This window comes from Pygocentrus nattereri, chromosome 19 (genome assembly GCF_015220715.1).
Source record: "Pygocentrus nattereri isolate fPygNat1 chromosome 19, fPygNat1.pri, whole genome shotgun sequence".
NCBI lineage: Eukaryota > Metazoa > Chordata > Actinopteri > Characiformes > Serrasalmidae > Pygocentrus > Pygocentrus nattereri.
This window is the reverse complement of record NC_051229.1, coordinates 6,337,489-6,362,254: the sequence shown is the minus strand read 5'-3', so window position 1 is coordinate 6,362,254 and position 24,766 is coordinate 6,337,489. Positions and strand designations below refer to the sequence as shown.

Sequence of the window (24,766 nt, the reverse complement as noted above, 5' to 3'; positions counted from 1 at the left end):
CGATCCCCAGTGCCGACAGTCTGTGACTGAGGTGTTCTTGAGCAAGGCACCTAACCCTCAATTGCTCCCCGGGTGCCGTGGATAGGGCTGCCCACTGCTCTGGGCAAGTGTGCTCACTAGTGTGCATGTATGTGGGTGTTTCACTGCACGGAGGGGTTAAATGCAGAGGTCTAATTTCACAGTGTGCAAACACAGTGACAAATGGTTGTAAATTCTACTTTGGTTGGTTGTAGGGTTACTACTTCCACATGGACAACCCCTATAAAGACTGGCCCAATGCGTTTGAGGAGGGAGTTCAGAAAGGCCGTGAAGGAGACCTGAACAGCGCTGTTCTGCTGCTAGAGGCGGCCATCCTGCAGGACCCGCAGGATTCAGAGGTGCATTCTTGCTGTAGCTGGTGTCATTTCAGGATGTAATAATATGGTGCTTGTCCAAATCCTGAAATCCTATCAATCAGTTTTATCTTTCTGCCTCAGTTTCCCTGCCAGCGCTATAAATCAGTACATCTGCTGCTGTTTTAATCGCTGAGCTGCTCCCTCACCAGCCCCGCCCCCCCTTAACTGCCCACCATACCCACATCCTCCTGCTATTCCATATTTTATTCCCCTTAATGCGGTGACATGTTTGCATATCATAATAGATTTGTCACTGTCTCTCTCAAGGCTTGGCAGGTGCTGGGAACCACACATGCAGAGAACGAGAACGAGCAGGCAGCCATCGCCTGCCTACAGAGGTAAAAAGAGAATTCAGCTCAGTTCAGTTAGATGGACCATATCACCAAAAAACAAAATTCCCTTGCAGTTTTGAAATAAAGGAGTTTGATGAAGTATGTAAACACTAAAGTTTCACCACCACCCTAATATTACCTGCTCTGTGAGGGTCCATGGGGGTCCAGACCACTGAAGAACAGGGTAACAAAGTATCAGAGAAACAGATGGACTACAGTCTGTAACTGTAGAACTACAAAGTGCCCAGAGCAGTCAATCAAAACAAAGCTCATTTACATTTTCACATGTATTAGTATTAGTAACAAAAACAGTCTGTCTGAATTGTTAAGGCTAAAGAGAGGTTGGAAAATGGTCATGTATAATTAACTTTGACTGTTTTAGCTGCATAAAACCACAAAAGTGAAAATAAAATACAAGAAAAAAATGTAGGATATGGTCCCCTTAAATTCTGTTTATATAGCAACGATGAAGTTGGGACATTGTGTAAATCATAAATAAAAACAGAATACGATGATTTGCAAATCCTTTTCAACCTATATTCAATTGAATACACTACAAAGACAAGATATTTAATGTTCAAACGGATAAACTTTATTGTTTTTTGCAAATATTCACTGATTTTGAACATTCCAAAGAAGTTGGGGCAGGGGCAACAAAAGACTGGGAAAGTGGCAAGGCAGAAAACCAACACTGAATGCCCGTGACCTTTGATCCCTCAGGCGGCACTGCTTTTGTAACGGATATTCCCACATCGGCTGAGGAACACTTCAGAAAACCACTGTCAGTGAACACAGTTCGTCGCTCCATCTACAAGTGCACGTTAAAACTCTGCCATGCAAAGTGAAAGACATACATCAACACCACCCAGAAACGCCGCCGGCTTCTCTGGGCCCGAGCTCATCTGAGATGGACTGACGCGAAGTGGAAAAGTGTCCTGTGGTCTGACGAGTCCACATTTCACACTGTTTTTGGAAATCATGGACGTCGTGTCCTCCGGGCCAAAGAGGAAAAGGACTGTCCGGATTGTTATCAGGGCAAAGTTCAAAAGCCAGCATCTCTGATGGTGTGGGGGGGTGTTAGTGCCCATGGCAGGGGTAACTTGCACATCTGTGAAGGCACCATTAATGCTGAAAGGTACATACAGGTTTTGGAGCAACATCTGCTGCCATCCAAGCAGCGTCTTTTTCAGGGACGTCCTGCTTATTTCAGCAAGACGATGCCAAGCCACATTCTGCACGTGTTACAACAGCGTGGCTTCGTAGTAAAAGAGTGCGGGTACTAGACTGGCCTGCCTGCAGTCCAGACCTGTCTATGCAGGACAATGCAGACCCCGGACTGTTGAGCAACTGAAGTTGTACATCAAGCAAGAATGGGAAAGAATTCCACCTACAAAGCTTCAACAATTAGTTTCCTCAGCTCCCAAACGCTTATTGAGTGTTAAAAGGAAAGGTGATGTAACACAGTGGTAAACACGCCCCTGTCCCAACTTCTTTGGAACGTGTTACAGGCATCAAATTCAAAATGAGTGAATATTTGCAAAAAACAATAAAGTTTATCCGTTTGAACATTAAATATCTCGTCTTTGTAGTGTATTCAATTGAATATAAGTTGAAAAGAATTTGCAAATCATCGTATTCTGTTTTTTTTTTTATGTTTTACCCCACGTCCCAACTTCATTGGAATTGGGGTTGTACAAGTCCCAAAGCAGCTTTCCAGAAATGTGGGTCCAGAACCCACATTTTTCATCTTGGACACGTCTAAAAGTTCTTAATATGTGTCCTACAAATGACTTACAATGTATTAAACAGATTTTTTTTTTAATTTCTGCATAATTAAATGGTTAATATAAACAAAGGTATGGTTTAACAGTAAACAAAGTTATTCAGAGTGGTTTGGTGTAAAATACTTAATTCTAGAGAAACTACCCAAGCCAGATTTGTTCACAGTGGTGGTGATAGGAACCAGACGTCTGAAGATGTTAATGCCTCTAAAAGCTCCCTCACAGGAAGTCATTACATGACACGGTTATGAATACAATGCCTGATGACTGAGGAATTGTTTTATAATATTTTTGAGATAAGCATCTAAGCTTAAACGCATTTTTTAATAATGGCAGAGTGGTACGTGCAGTCTGTTTTGTGAGGCAAAATTGTCCTGCAATTTTTGCAGACGTACTGCTATGTTACTTTAACATTACATATAAAAACTTCAGTGGCTGCTTTACCATAAAATGTCTATATTTGCATATTGACCCCTGGTTCCTATCACCACCACTGTAAAGAAATGTGAGTCAGTAAGTTTCTCTACATTAGACTCTTTCACATCAAGCCACTCTGAATTATTTTGATCGAATTCATAAAAATTAATTAGTCTTTATTTGTTGAACACTACCAGTAAGGAACTCCTCAGGGCCTCGGTGGCAGAAGCAACCTATCAAGATTCGATTTCCAGTGGGTGGGACCAATTTTGTGAGGAAAAAGACTTCACTTTAGACCTTTTGGAAGTTCTAGATACATCAGTAGCTGTGAATACGAGTTGCATTCTAGCCAACAGCAGCAGTTCTATGTCATCATTCTTTGTTGAGCCACTATAAAACTGCTGCAAGCTAAAGTATATATTAATAATATTAATATATTTCAAGCTTCAAATAAAATGTATGGAATGTCTTTTATAAGATTTAGATGTGTTTCATGAACGACAGCCAGGTTAGTGCAAACATATTATTGGAAACACCATCGGGGCGCCAGTGGAAATTAACGTAAATCATGAAGGGTTTTTTTTCCCATTTTGATATTTATGCCCTAAAATGAAGGCCTAGCTCTGATAGTCATGGTTCACCACTTAATATTAAATTATATCAGAATCATTTTAAACAACCAAATTGGTTCTCTATCATTGAAATCGTCGATTCCTGTTTTTTGAGCAGTGTGTCACGTATTCGGCTAGTCAGCCTATGAACTACACTTCCCAGAGTCCTCCGCCTCATCACCTGACTCAGAGAAGAACATCAGCGGCCAATCACTTGTCAAGTTCTTCTGAATACTGATGATGTTCACCTGTATGTTTTCTCCTATTTCTTGTTTACGCCGTTTTTTGGATTTGCCCTTTTGTACTGTTGCCTGGTTTACTAGGTATTTGGTTTTTGACTCATTACCTGTGTTTTGGACTCTGCTCTGCTTTGGAACTGACCCATGCCTGTGTACTGACGACGATATATCTGCCTGAATCCCAAAGTAAAGCCTCTTCTCTGTTTTATAACCGCGAGCGTCTGCTTACTGGTCAAACGTTACACAGTGACTTATTTGGCGGAGGGCTGCAGGACAGCAGGGTCATGTTATTGACGCATGCGACTCCACATGTTCATGACACAGATTTAGCATTTTAATTTCCCATAATCCGGGAAGATTATATGCTTTCCAGTTATTCGACAAATCGCGCGGCCTACCTTAACATGTTTCCCAGCTAGATGTTATCTTTCTTAAATCCTTTAAGCCTTCAAACAGAAGTAGTAAAAGCAGCAGTGACACTGAATGTATTAATGTGCTGTATGCAGTATATTCAAGTAAATGCACTATAAGAGAAAGCATTAAATTTGCTACAGATGATACATTATATTGATGTAGTGTCCATTAATTGAGCCCCACCTGCTTTATAGGGATCCAAATTTGGGAGTCCACATTTAAAATCTGGGATTTTTTTTATTAAAACCTGGAAATAAAACAAAGTTTTGACATTTTGAAAAATGGAAAACAATGAAATGTAACAAGTTAAACAAAGACTCTGCATTAGTTAGGGGTCGCTATTTAAACTGAAGCAAATTTGTGACATTGATTACATTATTTCTTCCACAACTTGTGATTTATGTGTTGTTTTATGTACTAAAAACAGTCACAGTTTTCTTCTCCATGACCATTTTCCAACCTCTCTTTAGTCCTTAGAACTGAACAGCCTGCTTTTGTTTCTGTGCCTTTGAGATGGGTGTATATGTAAATAAGCTTTGCTGTAATTGGCTCCCCTGTATGGCGCTTCATATAAAAAGCAGTCCGAGCTTAGGCACTCCTTATAACTTCAGTGTGAATGGGTGGAGCTAAACTGCTGTAGGCTGAATAGGTGGATGTATGTGTGTAGATGTCTTAATTTTTGTGATATCACAAAAAAAAAATCTGAATAGTCTGCTTTGCAGCTTAGTTTCCATATATGGACTATTTAGACTGATGGTATGTTTTGAAATTGAACACCGTTGACATGCTACATGGTATTTTCTGGAACACAGTTTTCCATGCTGTGGGCTTTTAAAGTCTTTTTTAAGTCTTATCCCCTTCAAGTGGATTTGATGGACGACACCTCGGGTGCACACTGTCATGAAAAGATGAGGGTGAAATAAGTTACACATCCTCTATAGAGAACACACTCCTGCACATTTTAATGCTAAGTTACTGTTTATTTGATTCTTTGGTAACACTTTATTTGAAGGCTACCTACATAAGGACTTCATGACGCATTCATAAGCACTGAATAATGTGTTTATGAAGCACTACTTGAACATTTATTAAGTGCTTATGTCGGTTCTCGCAACCTGACATAAGATGTTTTATGAAATAAATGACATTTTACTGACATAATAAGAATAAACGTTGAACATATTTACAGCACTAAACACATTTAAACACTATACATAACTATTTATGTCAGCATTCTTAAGACGACATTGTACTGATATCAGGTTAAATATGCCTGGAAACCACCCTCTCTTCCCTCCATGGCATGGATAAGATGATTGATGCAATTATGTATAGGGTTTAAATGTGTTTAGTGCTGTAAATATGTTCAAGTGCTTATGAATGCGTCATAAAGCCCTTATGTAGGTAGCCTTCAAATAAAGTGTTACCGATTATTTTAACTAGGGCTGTCAAATTAATGCATTCATTTAGATTAATTAATCACTGAAAAAAATGAATCGTGTGATGAGCAGAAAACAGGTGTACTGTTTCTTTAAGACTGTTTCTTTGATCCGCAAAGCTCCTGCGTGCAGACAAAGTTTGGCAGGAGGAGTTTTGTATGCCTTGCGATAGACGCTACCTGAGGCAGCACCGGTGCAGCACCTCCGACCTGTGAGCCTTGTGTCTTATTTCAGTTCAGTTCATTATTCAGCTCTGCATCTGAATTTAAAGAGATGAGGAACTTTAAGTCTGTCATTTATTCAGTCATTGATTTGCTCACAGCGAAAGGAGATGAATGTGTTTCATTTAGATTAATTAATCACAGAGCATGTAATTAATTTGATTCATTTTTTTTAATCGCTTGACAGCACTCATTTTAACATATTGGGAAAAAAATAAAACATTAAACATAGACTGTGCAAAAGTTAAGGCACATTTTTTTGCTTTATTACATGTTTTATTGTTTCCAAGATCTCAGCAAATTTAAAATCACATCCAAGTGTGTTTTCTGTGGAAGATGTGAACTTATTTTCAGTAGAATATCAACAAAACATGGAATTTGACCAGCGGTGCCAAAAGCAAAGAGAAATTATGAAATGAATGTAAATAATGAGGTTCTACTTTTCACTTAAATTGTTATGCTGAAAACATTGGACCCCCATTGGACTTTTGGACCCCACTGTAATTACAGACTGTAGCCAATTTGTTGCTGGACCGTTTATCAGCCCCCATCTAGCACATTCATTATTGGTCAGTTTCTGCTGTTGACCAGATAATATTTGAGTGGTGGATCATTATCAGAACAGCACTGACCACCCACAAATATCCAGGCAAGAGAGGCTCTGTGGTCAGATGAAGGGCTTAAGGATATCTGAGTATGTCTGACTGTAATGTATTGCCCTTCTTGCTATACTGTTTTCTTTCCTTGCACTTTTCCAGGTGTGTGGAGCTGCACCCTAATAACCTGAGTGCACTGATGGCTCTGGCGGTGAGCCTGACAAATGCAGGGCAGCAGCAGGAGGCGTGTGAGGCGCTGCACCGATGGATCAGACACAACCCCGCCTATAAGCACCTCCTACAGGACCGCAGCCCGCTGGACGGCTCTCCACTGCCCAAACGCAGGGGCTCCTCCGTCTCCCCCATCTCCAGCCTCGGATGGTATGCTCCACTTCTTACAAAGCAATACCCACCTGACTAGGCTGGATACAGACTGCAACTCAGTCTGTCTGCACAGGCCTGTGGTCAAATGACATGTTATGTTATGTTCTCTGTGAGGTGGACTCACCTGTGTTGCCAGATATTTAGACGTTAATGTCTGTGTGTTGAGTTGTTTTCAGAGGACAGTAAATACAGCTGCTCACTGACCACTTTAAGTTATATCCAAGTTTCATGTCTATAGTGTCGTCCCATGAAAAGATAGAATAAAATATTTGCAGAAAGGTGAGGGGTGGACTCACTTTTGTGAGATACTGTATATGATATATATCAGTGTAAAACTGAAAGACAGAGCTAAGTATTGTTCATTTTACTAAAAATATTTGTCATTTTTATTGTTATTAATCTGTTAAAATGTGTTTTAGGGCCTGTTTGTGTGATTTTGAGGGAAAGAGGGAAAGTGTCTTTTTCACGTTTTTCGTGTTTTTACATGAACTTAGCCGTAAATGTCTGATTATCAGCCTGAGTCTGAGTCAAACAGATGACTGATTGAGACACAAGGAGAGGTTTTAGGTCACTTAAGACACTTAAATAGGCTTTCTGAACCGGATTACTGACTGAATCGTCGCTCAGATCTTTACAGAGTCATTCTGGACACACTGGGCCAGTCCTGATGTGTGAATTGCGCTGCTGTTTTAAAATGTGCAGAAGTGTGTTTCTGTAGTGTGTTCTCTGTAGTGTGTTCTCTGTAGTGTGTTTCTTTAGTGTGTTCTCTGTAGCGTGTTCTCTGTAGTGTGTTTCTGTAGTGTGTTCTCTGTAGTGTGTTTCTGTAGTGTGTTCTCTGTAGTGTGTTCTCTGTAGTGTGTTTCTGTAGTGTGTTCTCTGTAGTGTGTTTCTGTAGTGTGTTCTCTGTAGTGTGTTCTCTGTAGTGTGTTCTCTGTAGTGTGTTTCTGTAGTGTGTTCTCTGTAATGTGTTCTCTGTAGTGTGTTCTCTGTAGTGTGTTTCTGTAGTGTGTTCTCTGTAGTGTGTTCTCTGTAGTGTGTTTCTGTAGTGTGTTCTCTGTAGTGTGTTCTCTGTAGTGTGTTTCTGTAGTGTGTTCTCTGTAGTGTGTTCTCTGTAGTGTTTCTGTAGTGTGTTCTCTGTAGTGTGTTTCTGTAGTGTGTTCTCTGTAGTGTGTTCTCTGTAGTGTGTTTCTGTAGTGTGTTCTCTGTAGTGTGTTTCTGTAGTGTGTTCTCTGTAGTGTGTTTCTGTAGTGTGTTCTCTGTAGTGTGTTCTCTGTAGTGTGTTTCTGTAGTGTGTTCTCTGTAGTGTGTTTCTGTAGTGTGTTCTCTGTAGTGTGTTCTCTGTAGTGTGTTCTCTGTAGTGTGTTCTCTGTAGTGTGTTTCTGTAGTGTGTTCTCTGTAGTGTGTTCTCTGTAGTGTGTTCTCTGTAGAGGACGTGTTCACTTATTTTCACTTCGAAAATCAACAAAAACGTTGCTTAAAGCGTAACATGAATGTAAGATTTTATTGCAGATATTTCTGGAACGTTCCTTTCGGCCAGTTCATGGTGAAATTTCACACAGTGTAAAGGACAGATTGTGCTTTCAAGTGGCGTCTAAAAATAAAAAACAAATTGAGTTTTGATCTGACAGTGAAGATATATTTAGTGCATTCACCCAGCTTAGCAGTCAGGTTCAGCTGTGGGTTCACCGCTCTGTGCAGCTGAACGGACAGATAGACTAGAGTGTCGTTTTAAAACCTTCTGCAGTTCTTTTATTTCCAGAGTCTCAGCAGACGGCTGTCAGGCTTCATGCCTGAAATAACTGTTTGACAGAATCATGTGATAGACACGCTGTCAGTGCTGAAGATGAACGAGCCAGAGCTTCTGTAACGTCTCTCAAACAGCCTCCACACTGTCAGCTTCTGTCAACCAATCCACATCAACCAGCAGCACAAACTCAGATATGTGTGATTGTTTCAGTACATTTTCAGGACAAAACTGACTTTGTAGGGAAAACAGGACCAACTAAATGATCATGACTTTTTACTCAAGCGCTTTTCAGAAGTTCCATTTCTTTTTGGTTTCTGGCGCCAAGATTAGTGTTAGGTTTATGTACAGACTTAGGCATATACATGTGGGACATATTATTATTAATTATAGACACGTACATATGTATATATAATTCACACGGGACATATTATTATAACCCAGAGATACATATGTATATATATATATATATATACATATATATATATATATATATATGAGAAGAGGAAAAGAAATATTAGGAGATTTTCTTCCAAGCAATTGTGGAGCATTTCTATTAGTCCAGTCATCACGAAATTGTCACACAATGTAAAGAGCAGCTGTCTTACAAAAAATCATGTAGAAAAGTACAGAAAAAATAAAAATGGAAATGCATGGTTTTCTTTAGGCAGCGACGATATGTAACACATTAATATTACACAGTACTTGTCTGACTGCATTGTGCCAAGTGTAAAGTTTGGTGGAGGGGGGATTATGGTGTGGGGTTGTTTTTCAGGAGTCGGGCTCGGCCCCTTAGTTTCAGTGAAAGGAACTGTGAGCAAGTGAGAAGAACAAAGTCTGTGCCCAGATTTCTTCTAGACACCTTCTGACATCACATGGATTTGTTGAATTCCATCAGTAGCACACATGATTTAATTTAATGGGGAAATGGGACTTTAGGTATGAACCTACATTCTGATATTGTATAAAACAAACGTGTGTTGTGTGTTGTTTGTGTAGCTCTCAGCTGGTGGAGGTGTTGGAACTTTATCAGGAAGCTGTCCAGCAGAACCCGGGCAGTGTAGACCCTGACCTGCAGACCGGACTGGGCGTTCTCTTCAACCTCAGCTCTGAGTTTGATAAGGCTGTGGACGCCTTCAACGCTGCGCTGTCTGTACGGCCAGAGGTGAGCAGAGCCTGAGCTTCTGTATCTGTCCTACTCACCTTGGCAGCAGGGCGGAATAGACAGCCCATCAAAAGTTTGGGGACACATTGTCTTGTTTCAAGGAATGTTTACTTTTATTCAGCTGTGTGTTCAATATATTGAGGGAATTTCACCTTCTTTTTTTTTAGAATTTCTATATACTTTAAGGTTTGAGATGTAAATAAAGTCATTAAAGGTTGTTTCGTTGTGAAATGGTTCATTGTAGAGAAACTTACTAAGTCGGGTGGTGATAGGAACCAAGTATAGCCGTTTTATTTACTGACCAGTGAACCTACCCTTGTCTTTTGATCTTACATATGGGATGTTGATGATCATAAAATAGTGATAAATTCTTTTAATGCTATTTTGCCTTATAATGTTGCATGTACCTCTATGAATATTTTGCAGAAGCACATTTAGGCCAAAGGTATCATCAAACAATGTTTGAGGCATCAGACAGTGTATTCATAAACACTTCTTGCAATAATTTTCTGAGAGGGAGCTTTTAGAGGTAGACATCTGCTTCCTATCACCACCACTGTGAACAATTCCGACGTGAGTAAGTTTCACTAGAACAGAGCATTTCACACCAGTCCATGTCTGAATGACTTTATTAGTGTCTTAACAACTTAATTATGCAGAAAGGTTGAAAAAATATGTAGAGTTGGTCTTTAATATACTGCAAAGTGATAAAGAAAACTCTTTGATTTAAAATAATTTTAAGCTTGGTGCCCCCATACGTTTGGCAGGCTGTGTAGTATTTGGAAATCAACAGCTTAAGTACCAATCCATTAGTTATACTTTAGTGTTATTTTATTCCCTGGCTTGTCCTAATCCAGCTGTTGTGTCTATCAGGATTACCTGCTGTGGAACCGGCTGGGTGCTACTCTGGCTAACGGTGACCGCAGCGAGGAGGCTGTGGAGGCCTACACCAGAGCTCTGGAGCTACAGCCTGGCTTCATCCGCTCCAGATACAACCTGGGGATCAGCTGCATCAACCTGGGTGCACACAGGTAACACACTGACTCAGACAGTGGTTGGACTGTAGGGAACAGCATGGGCCTCCATCTGTGGAGATATCACCCTGCAGGTGTGTTCCAAACCTTAGCTAATACTCCTGATCCGGCTTAAATAGCTCTTCAGGAGCTTCAGGGAGACTGAAATATAAGAAATGATATCATGTGTTAGATTAGGTTTTTGTCAAGCACTGTTTTTTTCAAACAAGCAAAATAAACTGTTAGAACCAAACCTTCCAAAATAGTAATTTTATAGGAAAACTGTAATATACATACATTTGGATCTGAATACTTATTGGTATTTCCAGACAAGTGCTCAACGAATAATTGTAAGTATGTTCATTACTGTCGTTCAAAATATGACCAGAAGGCTAATAGGCTGAAGTTCAGCTGCTTACACACTATATGATAAAGCCACAATTGCAGCTCTCATTCAAATACTTTTGTGAGTCACATTGGCTACATTTACACAGCAGGTAAAAGAGGCCCAAATCCAATTGTTCCCTTCGTATTGGACCTAGATGTGTGTCTGTGTGTCAGTGTGAACAGCAGATAACACATTTAAGATTAAGAGACCCTTATTAGTCCCACAACAGGTCAATTTCACCTCTGCCTTTAACCCATCCGTGAAGTGAAACACCACCGACACTCTAGTGAGCACACACACACAAGGAGGCAGTGAGCACACTTGCCCGGAGCAGTGGGCAGCCCAATCCGCAGCGCCCGGGGAGCAGTTGGGGGTTAGGTGTTTTGCTCAACGACACCTCAGTCATGTACTGTCAGCTCTGGGGATCAAACCAGCTGGTTCCCTAACTTCCAGCCCACGACTGCCCCCAATCTGATATTTTCATTTCTGATATGAGACACTTTCATATGTGGTACTGAAATCCGATCCGTATTCCGATCTGTGGCAATGCGACTCAGTTTGAACAGGAATTCATGCGACTTTTACGTCAATCCAACTCAGTGTTCATCATTATTTTGCGCTGCTAAGACTCATAAACATTTAGGCTGATGTTTCTTTACCAAAAAAATAGAAGAGATGCATCCAAACCCCTTCATGTTCAAAGAGGGTTTGAAGGAAATGGCCAAACGTGACCGTAGTAGAACAAGGCTGCAGCGTCAGGAAAAAGTCTGAAAGCAAAGTTTAATGAATCCAAGGAAGAAGCTAAGAAGTCACCGTGGCCCTTTTTCACGGCAAGCTTGAACACATTCTGGGTGATGTTCCCAGCTGTCAGTCACTGAAGCTTCATGACAGCTCCTGTGGTGCTGGCGAAGATGAGACAACCCTCTGATTGGTGGAAGTTGCCTTAAAAAACATTGCCTTAAAAAAAATCAGATTTGGTGAGAAAATCAGATTTGGTGAGAAAATCAGATTTGGGCCACTTATGCCTGCAGAATATGGCTTTAGATGCTTCGGGTATAATTAGAATTACCATTGTGTTTATTAACATCACGGTTCACTTCAGTGAACTGCTTTTATTTGTTTTATCAAACTGTTTTATTTGGCTAGTTCACCTTTTTATCATGGAAAGCAGCAGTGAGGGCAACACCTAGGCCAAGTTGAGCTCGGTCATAGCTGAACTACAGAGCAGGGAGTGGATGATTGAGGAGCTTTTGGAGGAACAAGCCCGGCTGAGCTTGAGCAGGACCTCCCTGGAAGCGGCTTAGCAGGAAGCCCGCCTAGCTGGAGCAACCTGGACCCGGTACTTCGGTACTCCCGGTATGGAGTTCAGAGGATGTCTGAACCTGCAATCACATCCACCCTGCAGAGTGTAGCTTGAGGTCTGTGGCCCAAGGGACACCGGTTAGAGTAAACTTCACCTCCCACGCCGATTTTGGTCTGGTCTGCCCGATCATCCTTGTGCAATGACATCTGCAGGAGCCTGAAGTTACTACCACCTTAAACGCACAAGTTTCTAAGTACTGTAATAACTCATATTAGCTGTGGAGTCTACACTGAAGATGATTTCACTTGGCAACAGTGTACAACCACAACACATTTGCCCTGTTTTTAAAACCACTACGTGACAAATGGATCATTATGGGCTGGTTTCCCACATGCAGATTAACCCTTTTTCACAGTAGCCATGAAAAGCAACATTTGCTCGTTTTGGAGCTCTCGTGTTCAAAGGTTAGCAGGAAAGTCAACTTTAATAAAAGTTTCATAGTGTTTTTTATTGTGTCAGTTGTACAAAACAGCTTAATGTGAAGGAAACTGTGGGGTTCATTTTACCTCAGCACATCCATATTTGTGGAGACTAGACACAGCACAAGGTTCTCACCACTCCAGTTTCAGCCCTTATTGCTCACCAGCAGTTCAATGCAGAGTGACAACATTTCACATACAAGGAAACATACACATACAACAGTGTTCTAGCTAATCTATATCAGAGTTACAGGGAAACACTTTATTTGCTTGTATTTGTGAGATATTTCAGAGTCTATCTTGATTCCACTGGAGGAACAGCCACTAGGGGGCACTGCAGAGTGAGGCCATGCATATCCTAAGTCTAAAAAGGACTTTTTCACCTTGTTAGTTTGTGTTCCTGGTCATATCAAGCATGATTCATTATATTGTATCATTCAAGAGGCAAAATTAATCTTTTCCTATCATCTTCCATCAAAAAGTAGCAGCTAGACCCAATTCTAAAATGTGTTTTTATGGCATCACAGGGCACCAGCAGGTGGGGCAAAATAATATTTAGCAATCCCTGATGCCACGTTTCGCTCAGAAATATGTCACAGTGGGAAAGTTATTATTTCCAATTTAAGTTAACTTTAATAGCGACTCACCACCGGCATTAGTATTTAGTCCAAGGCGAGGCCTAATCCATGTCTATGGACCCGACCCGTGTGCTGGTGTATAGTACCTGGCTTGAATTGTAGCACATAGAAAATATCAGACGTACTTCTTTTCTTACCATCTTCTCCTTCCAGGGAGGCGGTCAGCAACTTCCTTACAGCTCTGAACCAGCAGAGGAAGAACAGGAGTCACCAGGTGATGTCCAGCAGCATCTGGGCCGCCCTGCGCATCGCCCTGTCGCTCATGGACCTGCCTGAGCTTTTCCAGGCTGCCAGTGTCGGGGACCTGGACCTGCTCTTGAGGGCCTTCAACATGGACATGTAACCCGATTGCCCCCCCAAAAAAGCCCACCAAATCGCAAAACAATGCTGAATTAGTAATGGCCATGTTATCCACCGGGTGCTTTGGTGTGATGAATAGCGCAGATAAAGTTACTTCTATTGTAACTGTGGTATAATAGAGAGACTTTGTTATGGATTTGCAGTTTGCACACAGGAGGGCATGTACTCTATATATGCAGAGCGAAAGAGAGAGAAAAAAGAGAGAACAGAAGCACATTTCAGATAAGATTATATTCTGTAATTTTGATTCTAGTGTTTCTTATTGCATCATAATTTGTAAATCGAACACTCTTTGTATACTTGAATATGAACCAAATTGATGCAGCATGGAGGAAATACAGAGATCAGCACTTACTGACCTCACGTTCGTCCACTACACACTTTGTTTTTGTAACAGGATTGCACGTCCTTTTAAGGACAACTCACTTTGTGTCATATTCAACATGATCAGTGTGTTCTTTAAAGGGATACTCTAGTTTTTTTAGCCTGATCTGTTTTTGCTGCGCCTGTAGCTTACGGTCGATTACCGCACACATGAATTACTTGAAGAATAATAATAAAAAAAAAACATATAAAATATATTAAACCTTCAATAAAATTCAGTTCAGGCAATTCATTCAATTTCTTATCAACTAATACAGAAAGTGAAGCGTATTGTTAATTGAAGGGGAATTCCACCAATTTTGCAAAATTGCATAATTCAAGGTTTAATGTGAAATGCTCCGTTATGGAGAAACTTACCGATATGTTCACAGTGGTGGTGATAGGAACCAGACGTCCGCCTCTAGAAGGGTCACTCTCTATTTGGAGTGGGAAATCATGTCACAAAGGTTGCAGGGCTTAAAAAGACTCTTAAAATATTAGACACCGCTCCAAAAGTCAGTATGTATAGTTACACAGTTGATCTAAGATTAAATATTACTTTCCCCTCAAGATTTCTCTTGATTTTTCTTTTTAAATCTTGTTTCAAAGTCGTTCGGCATCTGTAAAAAAGCTCAACACAAAAACATTTTCAACATTTGAGAAAGCATTTTTAATATAAAACAATATTTTTAAGAGGTTTAAGTCAGGAATATGTATAAAACAGATTCAGGTTTACTTTTTGTATGACTAGTGTTATACTACATTTTAAAAATGTGTATTTTGTTAAAACAAATTCATTGTTCACAGAGATTTTGGTCACTGCTGCTATCAGGATTCTTATATTGCATTTTAACACAGTATTTTCAGCTCTATTAAACTGCTTCTTTGGCTTGAGGCTCATCAGATAGGAAGCATTTTTTAATTAATATATCAGGCAGCTCATAACTTCTATGTGTCACCAGTGTCAGTGTGCTGTAACGGCTGGATAATGAACATTTTGTCAAAATAATGTCAAAATATCATTTTTATTACCGGTTTTAAATAGTAAAATAGTGGTGGTCACCTGAACCACCAATGAGTCAGCCGAGTTACAAAATCCTCAGTTATAAGCAGAATGACACTGGAGTCACCGTCACTGGTGTTATATGAAATCTGTCTGGAATTAAGCTCTTTTTTGCATATTTGATAATAGGATATTATCATATATCATATATTATTCATGGAAATATTAAGATTATTTAGTTTTGGGATGAAAGAAATTGATTTTTAAAAAATGTATCCACTCCAAATGGAGAATGACCCAAAAGCGATATCACAGAGGGTTTCTTACACTAAACGGTCATAAATATGATGCCTGGAACATTGTTTTACTGTGAGACAGTGTTTTGGCCTAAAATAACTGGCCCAACTGTTCTACGGTTCCTCTGCGTTATAAAAATTCAGAAGACGTGTAGGTTTCAGATGGTAAATATAGCTATGTGGCAATATTTGTGTTGCAGTCATGGCGCCCCCTGGTTCCTATCACCACCACTGGTAAAGAAAGCCGAGTCTTTCTCTACGATGACCATTTCACATCAAACGTCTCCCGAATGACAAGTGGACATTGAAAAATCTGTGAAATTCCCTTTTAGCCAGTTTTAGAGAGTGCCGCAGTTCCCTTTTCAGGCACACGATGGCACTGTTGCCACACCAAGAACAAACTCTACCACCACAGTCAGTGAATCTCTGCTAACCTGCGCGTGGTGTGATGAATGACATTAACTGCGCTTCACTCGGGGACGCGGCACCCTCTCAGAGGTGATATGTGCCCAGGTGTGCCAGCAGGATGTGTTCCCCCGAGCCATCTGTGTTCCAGTGCACCCCTTTAACTGCAGCGTGCTCCGGGGCACTCTAGATCAGGCTTCGGCGGGTGGCCACTTCAAAGGGCCTCGCATGAAAGGTCACGGGAGGAAAAAAACACCTCATGTTGAAAGTGGGTGAATGTGGGGAAGAGCAGTGGCACAAAAAGAGAAGCAGATACTGAACACCGACACAGACACGCAAATACATTCGGGCTACCATATTGGGGATGAAGCCTGGACTTTACAAGGCCAAAGGTCAATTCGTGGAGTATCTTAGGGCTGCTTGAAGGCTGTTTTTCTTTGGGGCATGTTTGCTTCCTATGAGACTGGATATTAATATTTAAAGAAGGTGTTGATTTGATAAAGTAATGCGGGTGCGAACAGTGAAGGCCTTTACCAGCACGTACTAGACTAGATAGCTCATTTAAGAGACGACTATGCAAGCCATAACTTTATTTTTTAATATTACACCTAGAACCTTCTCTCTTTCCTTATATATTATATCATGTCTTTATCACGCACCAGACGCTAAAGGCAATAGACGGGGTTTGAAATGCAAAGCACTGTGCTGGAGAACAAAAATGTCAATCTTTTTAACCAAAAAAAAAAAAAAAAGCTTTTTTGTTCAGTTGTTTGTTTATTTTTTAAAATCTAAATGAATGTAGAGAATCCGAGAGATGATTTGATATGATGAACATGATGAACTCGACCCTGCATGCACAATAGCCCTTTACTTCCATATGCATGTAACGTATGTAAATGCTAAAGATGCACTTTTTCTCTATTTAATCCAAACCATAGTCATAGAAATGAATATCTAAATGCACTGTATGCTTTCCACTGACTATTAGCCTATAAAAAAACATATTTCATGCCATTTTGCCACTGTATGCGGGCATTAATGACACGCTGTAATGCACACTACACACTGTAACTTCTATAAACCACTATATTTAATAAAAGTTGGCCTGCTAGGTTACGGTAGGATCCATACAATGAATCATTATGCTATACGTTCCCTGTACTGTACGCATGTTTATTCCACTGAATGTCTCAAATAACCTCTGGGACTTTGCTTTGTAAATAAGTTATCCAATTTTACTGATGTGAAGAGGTATCATAATGCATTTATAACCAATATTAAAATGTTATTTTAGAAGGAGTTATTACACAAACGGCTCTTCTGTGTTTTTTTTCTTGCTTTATATTATGTGCACAGAGGAATTCCACTGATTTCAATGAAGCCATACAATAAGGACACAACCCTGCAGGCAACTACAGTACTGTGCAAAAGTCAGAGACCCTTCTTTTACTTCATGTCCAGTCAAAATGACCATTAAGTACAAGCAGATTTAATATTTAATAGAAAATTACACAAACGGCTCAACAACTAAATATAATATCAGATGTTTCTGTATTTATTGTGTCCACCTTTTGCCTTTATTGCAGCTTCTACTCTTTTCAGGAGACTCACTTTCAGATTTTCAAAGAAATCCGCAGACACACCTCAAAAGTTCAGTCTTAGAAGTTGGTTTAGCACTTTCTTAGCTCATAAACCCTTGCTGTACTTCATCCCAGATGCTGGTGTTCTAGGGCAAATGTTCTTCTGTGTCTGCTTCCTTTTCTCAGTGAGGCTTCTTGACAGCTACACATCCTTTCAGACCCATGGTGCAACCCATGAGTTGTAGAGAAACTTGCTGATTCAGAATTGTTCACAATGGTGGTGACAGGAACCAGACGTCCAGCTCTAGAAGAACTCTCAAAGGAAGTTGTTGCATGAAACATTCATGCCGCCTGATGCCTGAGACTCTGTTTTATGATATTATTAAGATTTTTAAAAAACCCATTCATGATGGAGAGGTGCCTGTAGGGTGTTGTGATGCAAAATATTCTACACAGGCAGCAGATTTTTTCAGATTTAACCCTATTTTACCATCATCAGTGGCCATAAAAAAGCTCAGAAGACATGTAGTTTCATTTGTGGTTTTGGATAGTAAATAAAATGGCTGTATTTTTTCCCCAGTTTTCTTCCCAGTTTAGCTGAGGCCAGTCCTACCAAGCTGGGATGGTGAGCGAGAGGACAGTTAAACTCCTTGGGACTCCTGGTTACGTATGGCTGTGGCATCATCAGGAACAGAACCTCTTTACAAACCTCATCTCTGTTCTATTCCTAACTTATTCAGAATCACCACCTAAAGTCATTTAAAGCACACAACATACATCAATTTTGTTATTAAATTAAAACATATTAATAGTAACATTTATTATTATTTTATCTTGATATTCAGAGGCATTGCACTCAGCGGGTCTCAAGAACAAGACTCGATTCCACCTTACCCCAATAATGAGACAAGACCAAGTCCAAAAGATGAGGAGACTGAGACCCTCCATTCATGATCTTGAGACTGGACTTCAATACAGCAACACTATTGAACAGCTCATCATGCTTGGAGGAGAATTCTAACTGTTAATTCTGATAAATCAGCTAACAGACACCTAGGTATCCTAGCATAATACTAGGCATGTTTACATTTAAACTGTATATAATCTGACTAATAGCTCAATTGGAATAGAATATGTACATGAACTGAACTAACTGAATGAGGTGGATAATCCAGTAAATAAACGACCGTATCTGATTACATTCCCAATCGGAAAGTTTAAGTACGTTCTGCACATGTGCATTCGCGTCATAGAAACTGGTCTGCAGAGGAGACGAAAGACGGCGGTGGGACAGGCATCCAACATATGTGTCTCAGAACACGACGTCTTCCTCTCAACCTTCTTTAATAAGTTCACGTGAAGGACGTTTTCCTGAGCCTGACATCATTTTAAAGTAATTAAAAACACAAGCACTGCTCACTGCTGCTCATCTCACTCTGACTGGACTCACGTGATGCTTGTTGTCATGGTAACATCTACACAACTACTGATTACTTGTAATGCATATAGTGGAGACAGCATTTAAACATCCATCCATCCATCCACCCATTTTCTAAGCCGCTTCTCCGTCAGGGTCGCGGGGAGCATTTAAACACTTCAGTCATAATCTATAATCAGAATGCACTCAATCGGATTGACAAAACTCTGCATGTAAACAGAGCCAATGAGTGATGGGAGGAGAAGGCGGACCATTCTACCCACCCAGAGAAAGAGAGAGGATAATTACAAACTTTGGGACTTACGTATGGCTGTGGCATCACCAAGGAATCATGGATGATAGGGCAAATGCTTACACAGTTGCATCACTCAATATAGAAAGGAAAACATATAAAATAAAGAAAATTGAATCAAATCTGTAGCCCAGAAACAAAAATTGTATCAGACGTGAAAATGTATTACATTCATATTAGCTACATTAGCCTCCAGTGCAAAACTACAGAAGCAAACTTCAGACGCCAATCATGCCTTGGCTGATAAATACATCTGACCTAAGAGGACTGCGTTCATTTGATTATTGTCAAACAGAACATATTAAACCTTCAGTTTGTGCCAATTTTCTATCACTTTAACTAAACACATGTACTAGTTTGTGCCACATGTTGAAGGCAAACCAAAGGTTGTTTGAAAAGAATATGAAATCCCAACATTTAACATTGTGTCCCTTTTCTGGACACCAGTACTGGTTTTAAGCCTGGGCTATCCAAGGGCATGCGCTCCTTTCTTCCTCTCTTTGACCTCAGATGAAACAGAAGATGGTTGCACCTCTGAAATAAAAGCTGTATGGTTGAAGAGGAGAAGGGCTTAAATTAGCGTATGGATTTTTGGACGGTTTTAGGGAACAGGGAGGATGTGAAGTAGGTGTCTTGGTGGGTCATGTTTCATGATTTATCATTACCAGCCTCAGATACACAGGAACTCAGGATACGTCTTATGTAACTGGATTCTCTTCAGTCCTTACTGTGCCTTCTGTGGATTTTGCCACCCAGTGTTGGATTCAGGCCCAATATAGCGTCATATACACTCACCAGCCACTTTATTAGGCACTTTATTGTGTTCTATTAACACAAATAGCTAATCAGCCAATCACATGGCCATAACTCAACGCATTTAGGCATGTAGAGGTGGTCAAGACAACTTGCTGAAGTGCAGACCGAGCATCAGAACGGGGAAGAAAGGGGATTTAAGGGACTCTGAACGTGGCGTGGTTGTTGGTGCCAGACTGGCTGGTCTGAGTATTTCAGAAACTGCTGATCTATTGGGACTTTCATGCACAACCATCTCTAGGGTTCACAGAGAACGGTCCGAAAAAGAGAAAATATCCAGTGAGCGGTCAGTTGTGTGGACGAAAATGCCTTGTTGATGTGAGAGGTCAGAGGAGAACGGGCAGACTGGTTCCAGATGATAGAAAGGCAACAGGAACTCAAATAACCAACCAAATCTCTGAGGAACGTTTCCAACACCTTGTTGAAAGTCTGCCACGAAGAACTAAGGCAGTTCTTAATGTGTACCTAATAAAGTGGCCAGTGAGTGTATAGTGTAAGATGGTATTTCAACTACTTGTCCATAACTTTATTTATTAAAGGGGAATTCTAGTAATTTTCCAAAATTTGTGTATAATTAATTGGTTAAAATGTAAACAGAGTCATTCAGTGTGGTTTGGTGTGAAATGCTCCGTTCGAGAACCTTATTACCAAGTCAGAATTGTTCACATTGGTGGTGATAGGAACCAGACGTCCGCCTCTAAAAGCTTCCTCAAAGAAGGTTATTGCATAAGATGGTTATTAATATGTCTGAGACATTGTGTTGTCATAGTTTGAGAAGGTTTTGAAGGGGAACATATAAGGTGAAATAGTCCCTGAAGAAGATGCATTTTTTTTTTCAGATTTATCACTATTTTATCATCATCATCATCAGTAAATGAAATGGCTATATTGCTGTTGTAGACATGGTGACCCCTGCTTTCCATCACCACCACTTTAAGTACATAAGTTACTTCAATAAATCAGTAAGTTTTTCACATCCGTTTCATATCAAATCACTCAAAATGATCGTATTTATATTAGACTACATTCTATTAGACTGAAATGTGCCAAAATCTTGGAAAAAAATCCCTTTAATTGAAAAAAGACTTCTAAATGCTGCTTTCAGGCAGAAGGACCAATCTTACATTTGTAGCTCCCATCAGGATGTTTACTGTATTTGCTGTATTCTTTCTTCTCTATATAGGTTTATACTGGTGGATTACATCAGAACTTTTTCATACACAAAAAAATATATAATTGCATGAACTTATTTGAACTAGTCCACACATTTCTGTTAAATGAAAGAGAGTAGAGTTTTCATAAATGTAATTCATTATCCCACCATTGCAAATTATCTTGAAAAATGTCAGGTCATAACTGAAACAGTCATGTCATTACGGTTATTATTCACTATTGTGTTGATTTCAATGTGAATTGGTTTTGGTAATACATACAGTATTGCTCAAATGTCAGAGACCAGCCTTCATTTTCTTAACTACCAGTTAAAACAGCTATTAAGTAAAAGTTATTCATTTTTCAGGAGTTATTTCTGAGAAGATTAGACATAAAATAATCCCATTGCATACAAAAGAAGAAAGTCAAAGTGAACAGGAGTTTCCAAAACTGGAGTTCAAAAAATGATTAAAAGCTACAGAGAAAATGGGCCTCCTAACAACCACCTGGAAGACCTGAAAGGATGGGTAGCTGTCAAGAAGCCTCAGTGAGAAAAGGAGACGGACACATCGAACAAAGAAGCTGGACAATGGACTGACCACCCCAGAGTCCAGACCTCAACACCACTGAATGTGTTTGATTACTTCAGAAAATGATCAACCAGCTTCTAAGACTGAACTTTTGAGGCGTGTCTGCAGATTCTCTGAGGAGCCGAAAGTGAGTCTCCTGAAAAGAATGAAAGCTGTAATAAAGGTGAAGCGTGACACGCCGAACACATTAAAAACTGTGTAATTTTCTGTTAAATATGTCTTCTGCTTTTTTCTGACACTGAAAAACGAATGACTTCTACTTGACTGGCAATTAAATAAATGACGGATGGACTCATCGCGCAGACCTTCATACTGATACTGATCCTTAAAACATTTCGGAGTGAGAGAATTTGAACCAATGGAAATGGACTAATTGTGAAGGCCTAACTGAAAGTTTAGATCTCAGCACTGTTAAAACACTGAGAAATGTATGTTATAAAAGATATACTCGTATTCATTCAGCACCAACTTCCATCCACAGCCGACAATTAACACACGTCCATCGATGCGCAGTGATGAAACAGGTCTTTACGCATTCGTTTCACAATATTTGCTTCACTGTAAGGGGAGAATGTGACAAAATACATTGACACAGTGTCCTATTACTGTGACTCTGTCCCTTTAAGCCCTGGCAGCCCTCCACCCCTCCACCTAGGCTAACAGTAGCCTGCCGTAGACGTGCTGACAGCTAACTAAGTCCTCCACAGTGACAGTACTCTGATCCACTCTGGAAAACATACTCTGGTGGGAGGGACACTGTGCCACTACAGCTTCATCACCCGCTAACTTTGGGGACCAAGACAAAGAGGAGCATCCTTAGGTAAGATTGACAGGTGTCATTTTGTGTCTTTGTTTGTTTTTTTCCCATGATGGAGATTTTTTTCTTTGTGTTAATATACTTTAATGAGGACATGCTTTGATGTATGAGGGATTTAGAGCTTTAGGAACTGTGCGCTGTTGGATTCCTTTAACCCATGGCATGCTTTATCTGCTTCTAGTACCTCTGATTCTTAGAAAGCACATCCTATTATTATTATTATTATGGCCTTTATTTTTGTTACATTTGTTTGATTTTATATATATATATATATATATATATATATATATATATATATATATATATATATATATCGCGACTAAATGTATCCCGTAAAAGTCTGTATTCACTGCAACAGAAACTGAAAGCATGTCACAATAGTGGCAGTAAGGCACCCACCCAGGGGATGTGGCTTTGGGAACCAGCTCAGAGGTCCACTTAAAACCCACACAAACCCCATAAAACACTACTGTAACTGTCATACGGTTCTGCGGCTCTGCCCTGGCACCCCACAAGTTCGAAGAGAGAGAATGGAAGGTAGTATGTTTTCCCGGCTTCTTGACTAAATCACACCGAAAATTCTCTGCTCAAGCACTACTACTAAAAAAAATGGGTTCAAGGGTTTCAAGGGTTCTTTAGTAAAGGCAATGGCCCTGTTTAGAACCACAAACACTCGGAGAACCATTTGCATGCTTATTGATGGAGAATGGATTTTATATGGTCCTATATAGCATCTTTTTTTTTAAAGGGCTCTACACAGCACCCAAAAGGGTTCTGCTATGGTTATGATGTCAAGCTTAAGAACCCTTTTCGGTGCTATGTAGAGTCAACACACTCTCCATCCTCCTGAACAATCTTATTAGCATGCACAGGACCATTTAAGCGTGAGTTTTACATTAAACTAAAGAGTATAAGGAGTATACTAAAGAGAATATAGGAGTATAAGCATCAATGTTTGCTCAAAAACAGGCCTCTTGTAGTGTAAAGTTCAAGGATTTTTTTTTTTACTTTTACTGTCCCAGGTAGCTCCTGTGCGCCATGTCAAACTTATTAACTAACCCTTTCTCTCTAAAACATCTGCGTTATCTTTCTTCTGTGTTATTCTTCTTCTTTTTCGTGCCACACTTCTGCTGTGTGACTCCAAACGCATCAGTTCAGTCATTTTGATAATTGAGGAAGCTGACGGACGATTCCATTCCTCGTAGTGGGTAGCGCTATGTGGGTTTTAGTCACCAAACAGCCTTTAATAAAGGAAAAACGTGAGCTGAACTGTAGATAAAACGAAGCAAACATAACATCTATACGTAAACTAACACTTTAAACTCGACTATATGAACATACCACCGGAGAAAACAGTGAATTGTTTTCGACTCCCCCCCTCCGCTCAATTGTTGCCATGCTCTCAATATCGGTATGGGTGTGGTAATCGCAGTGTGTGAATTTGGTTAGAAATCTCGTCAGTTTTGGCGCCTGTAAAGTCTGTTTTTAGGCACATAAGACCGGGAAGAAAATGACAAAGCTCACCTTTTTAAATTTTAGCATGATAACTAAAAACTAAACGGAGTTTTTTGGGGGGTCTCTGGATCTTCGGTGCTGTCACAGTAAGGTATCCCTTTAAGCCTTTAGCGGTTAGCTTAGCCGCAGCTACGCTAAGCTAGTTCGCGAGAGAGTTGTTGATGAAATTACACGGTTAACCTTCAGCTTTTCTCCCTTTTCTGATTAGTTTACCGACAGGCGCGTCTCCTCGAAAGGATTCCTCTGCCTGAATTTGGATTTACTGTCCATTTTTATATTAAGCAACATGTGGTTTAAACGCGTAACTACTTAGGCTAGCTGGCTATGAGCTAGCGCAACCGCCTCTCTGACACCGCAGGCAAACAGAAAAAAAACATCTGTATTAAATCTTTAACTCGAGTTACTCGGATTAACCGCATCAGTTAAACCATCTAGACTTTAAAAACCTGCCTGTGTGTGTGAGTGAAGTGTTTGCGAGCGTCCTTCGGCGTTTTCATCCGTCTCTCGGGATTTACTATTTACTATTAGCCGTTTCTGAGTCGCCGCTGTTGGTCAAATGTAGGATTATCGCACTGGGATTAGC

At 40.1% G+C, this 24,766-nt stretch overlaps 2 protein-coding genes across 5 annotated transcripts in view; both read left to right on the top strand.

Annotated features, from left to right (window-relative positions):
• The window catches only part of pex5lb (peroxisomal biogenesis factor 5-like b), an 81,376-nt gene extending 64,597 nt beyond the window's left edge, over positions 1-16,779 (top strand). For all 3 annotated transcript variants that reach the window (XM_017720019.2, XM_037547682.1, XM_017720018.2), the window contains 6 exons: positions 234-377; positions 663-733; positions 6,608-6,826; positions 9,573-9,738; positions 10,612-10,769; positions 13,713-16,779. In XM_017720019.2, the coding sequence (XP_017575508.1) occupies positions 234-377; positions 663-733; positions 6,608-6,826; positions 9,573-9,738; positions 10,612-10,769; positions 13,713-13,902 (948 nt within the window). In that variant the 3' untranslated portion in view covers positions 13,903-16,779. The remainder of the gene's footprint in view (positions 1-233; positions 378-662; positions 734-6,607; positions 6,827-9,572; positions 9,739-10,611; positions 10,770-13,712) is intronic.
• Positions 16,780-24,071: 7,292 nt separating this feature from the next.
• Positions 24,072-24,766, top strand: part of gnb4a (guanine nucleotide binding protein (G protein), beta polypeptide 4a) — a 23,105-nt gene continuing 22,410 nt past the window's right edge. Inside the window, exon 1 of one of the 2 annotated variants that reach the window (XM_017720016.2) lies at positions 24,072-24,274. The gene's annotated coding sequence lies outside the window, so the exon portion shown is untranslated. The remainder of the gene's footprint in view (positions 24,275-24,766) is intronic. The other variant, XM_017720017.2, reaches the window with a different exon arrangement.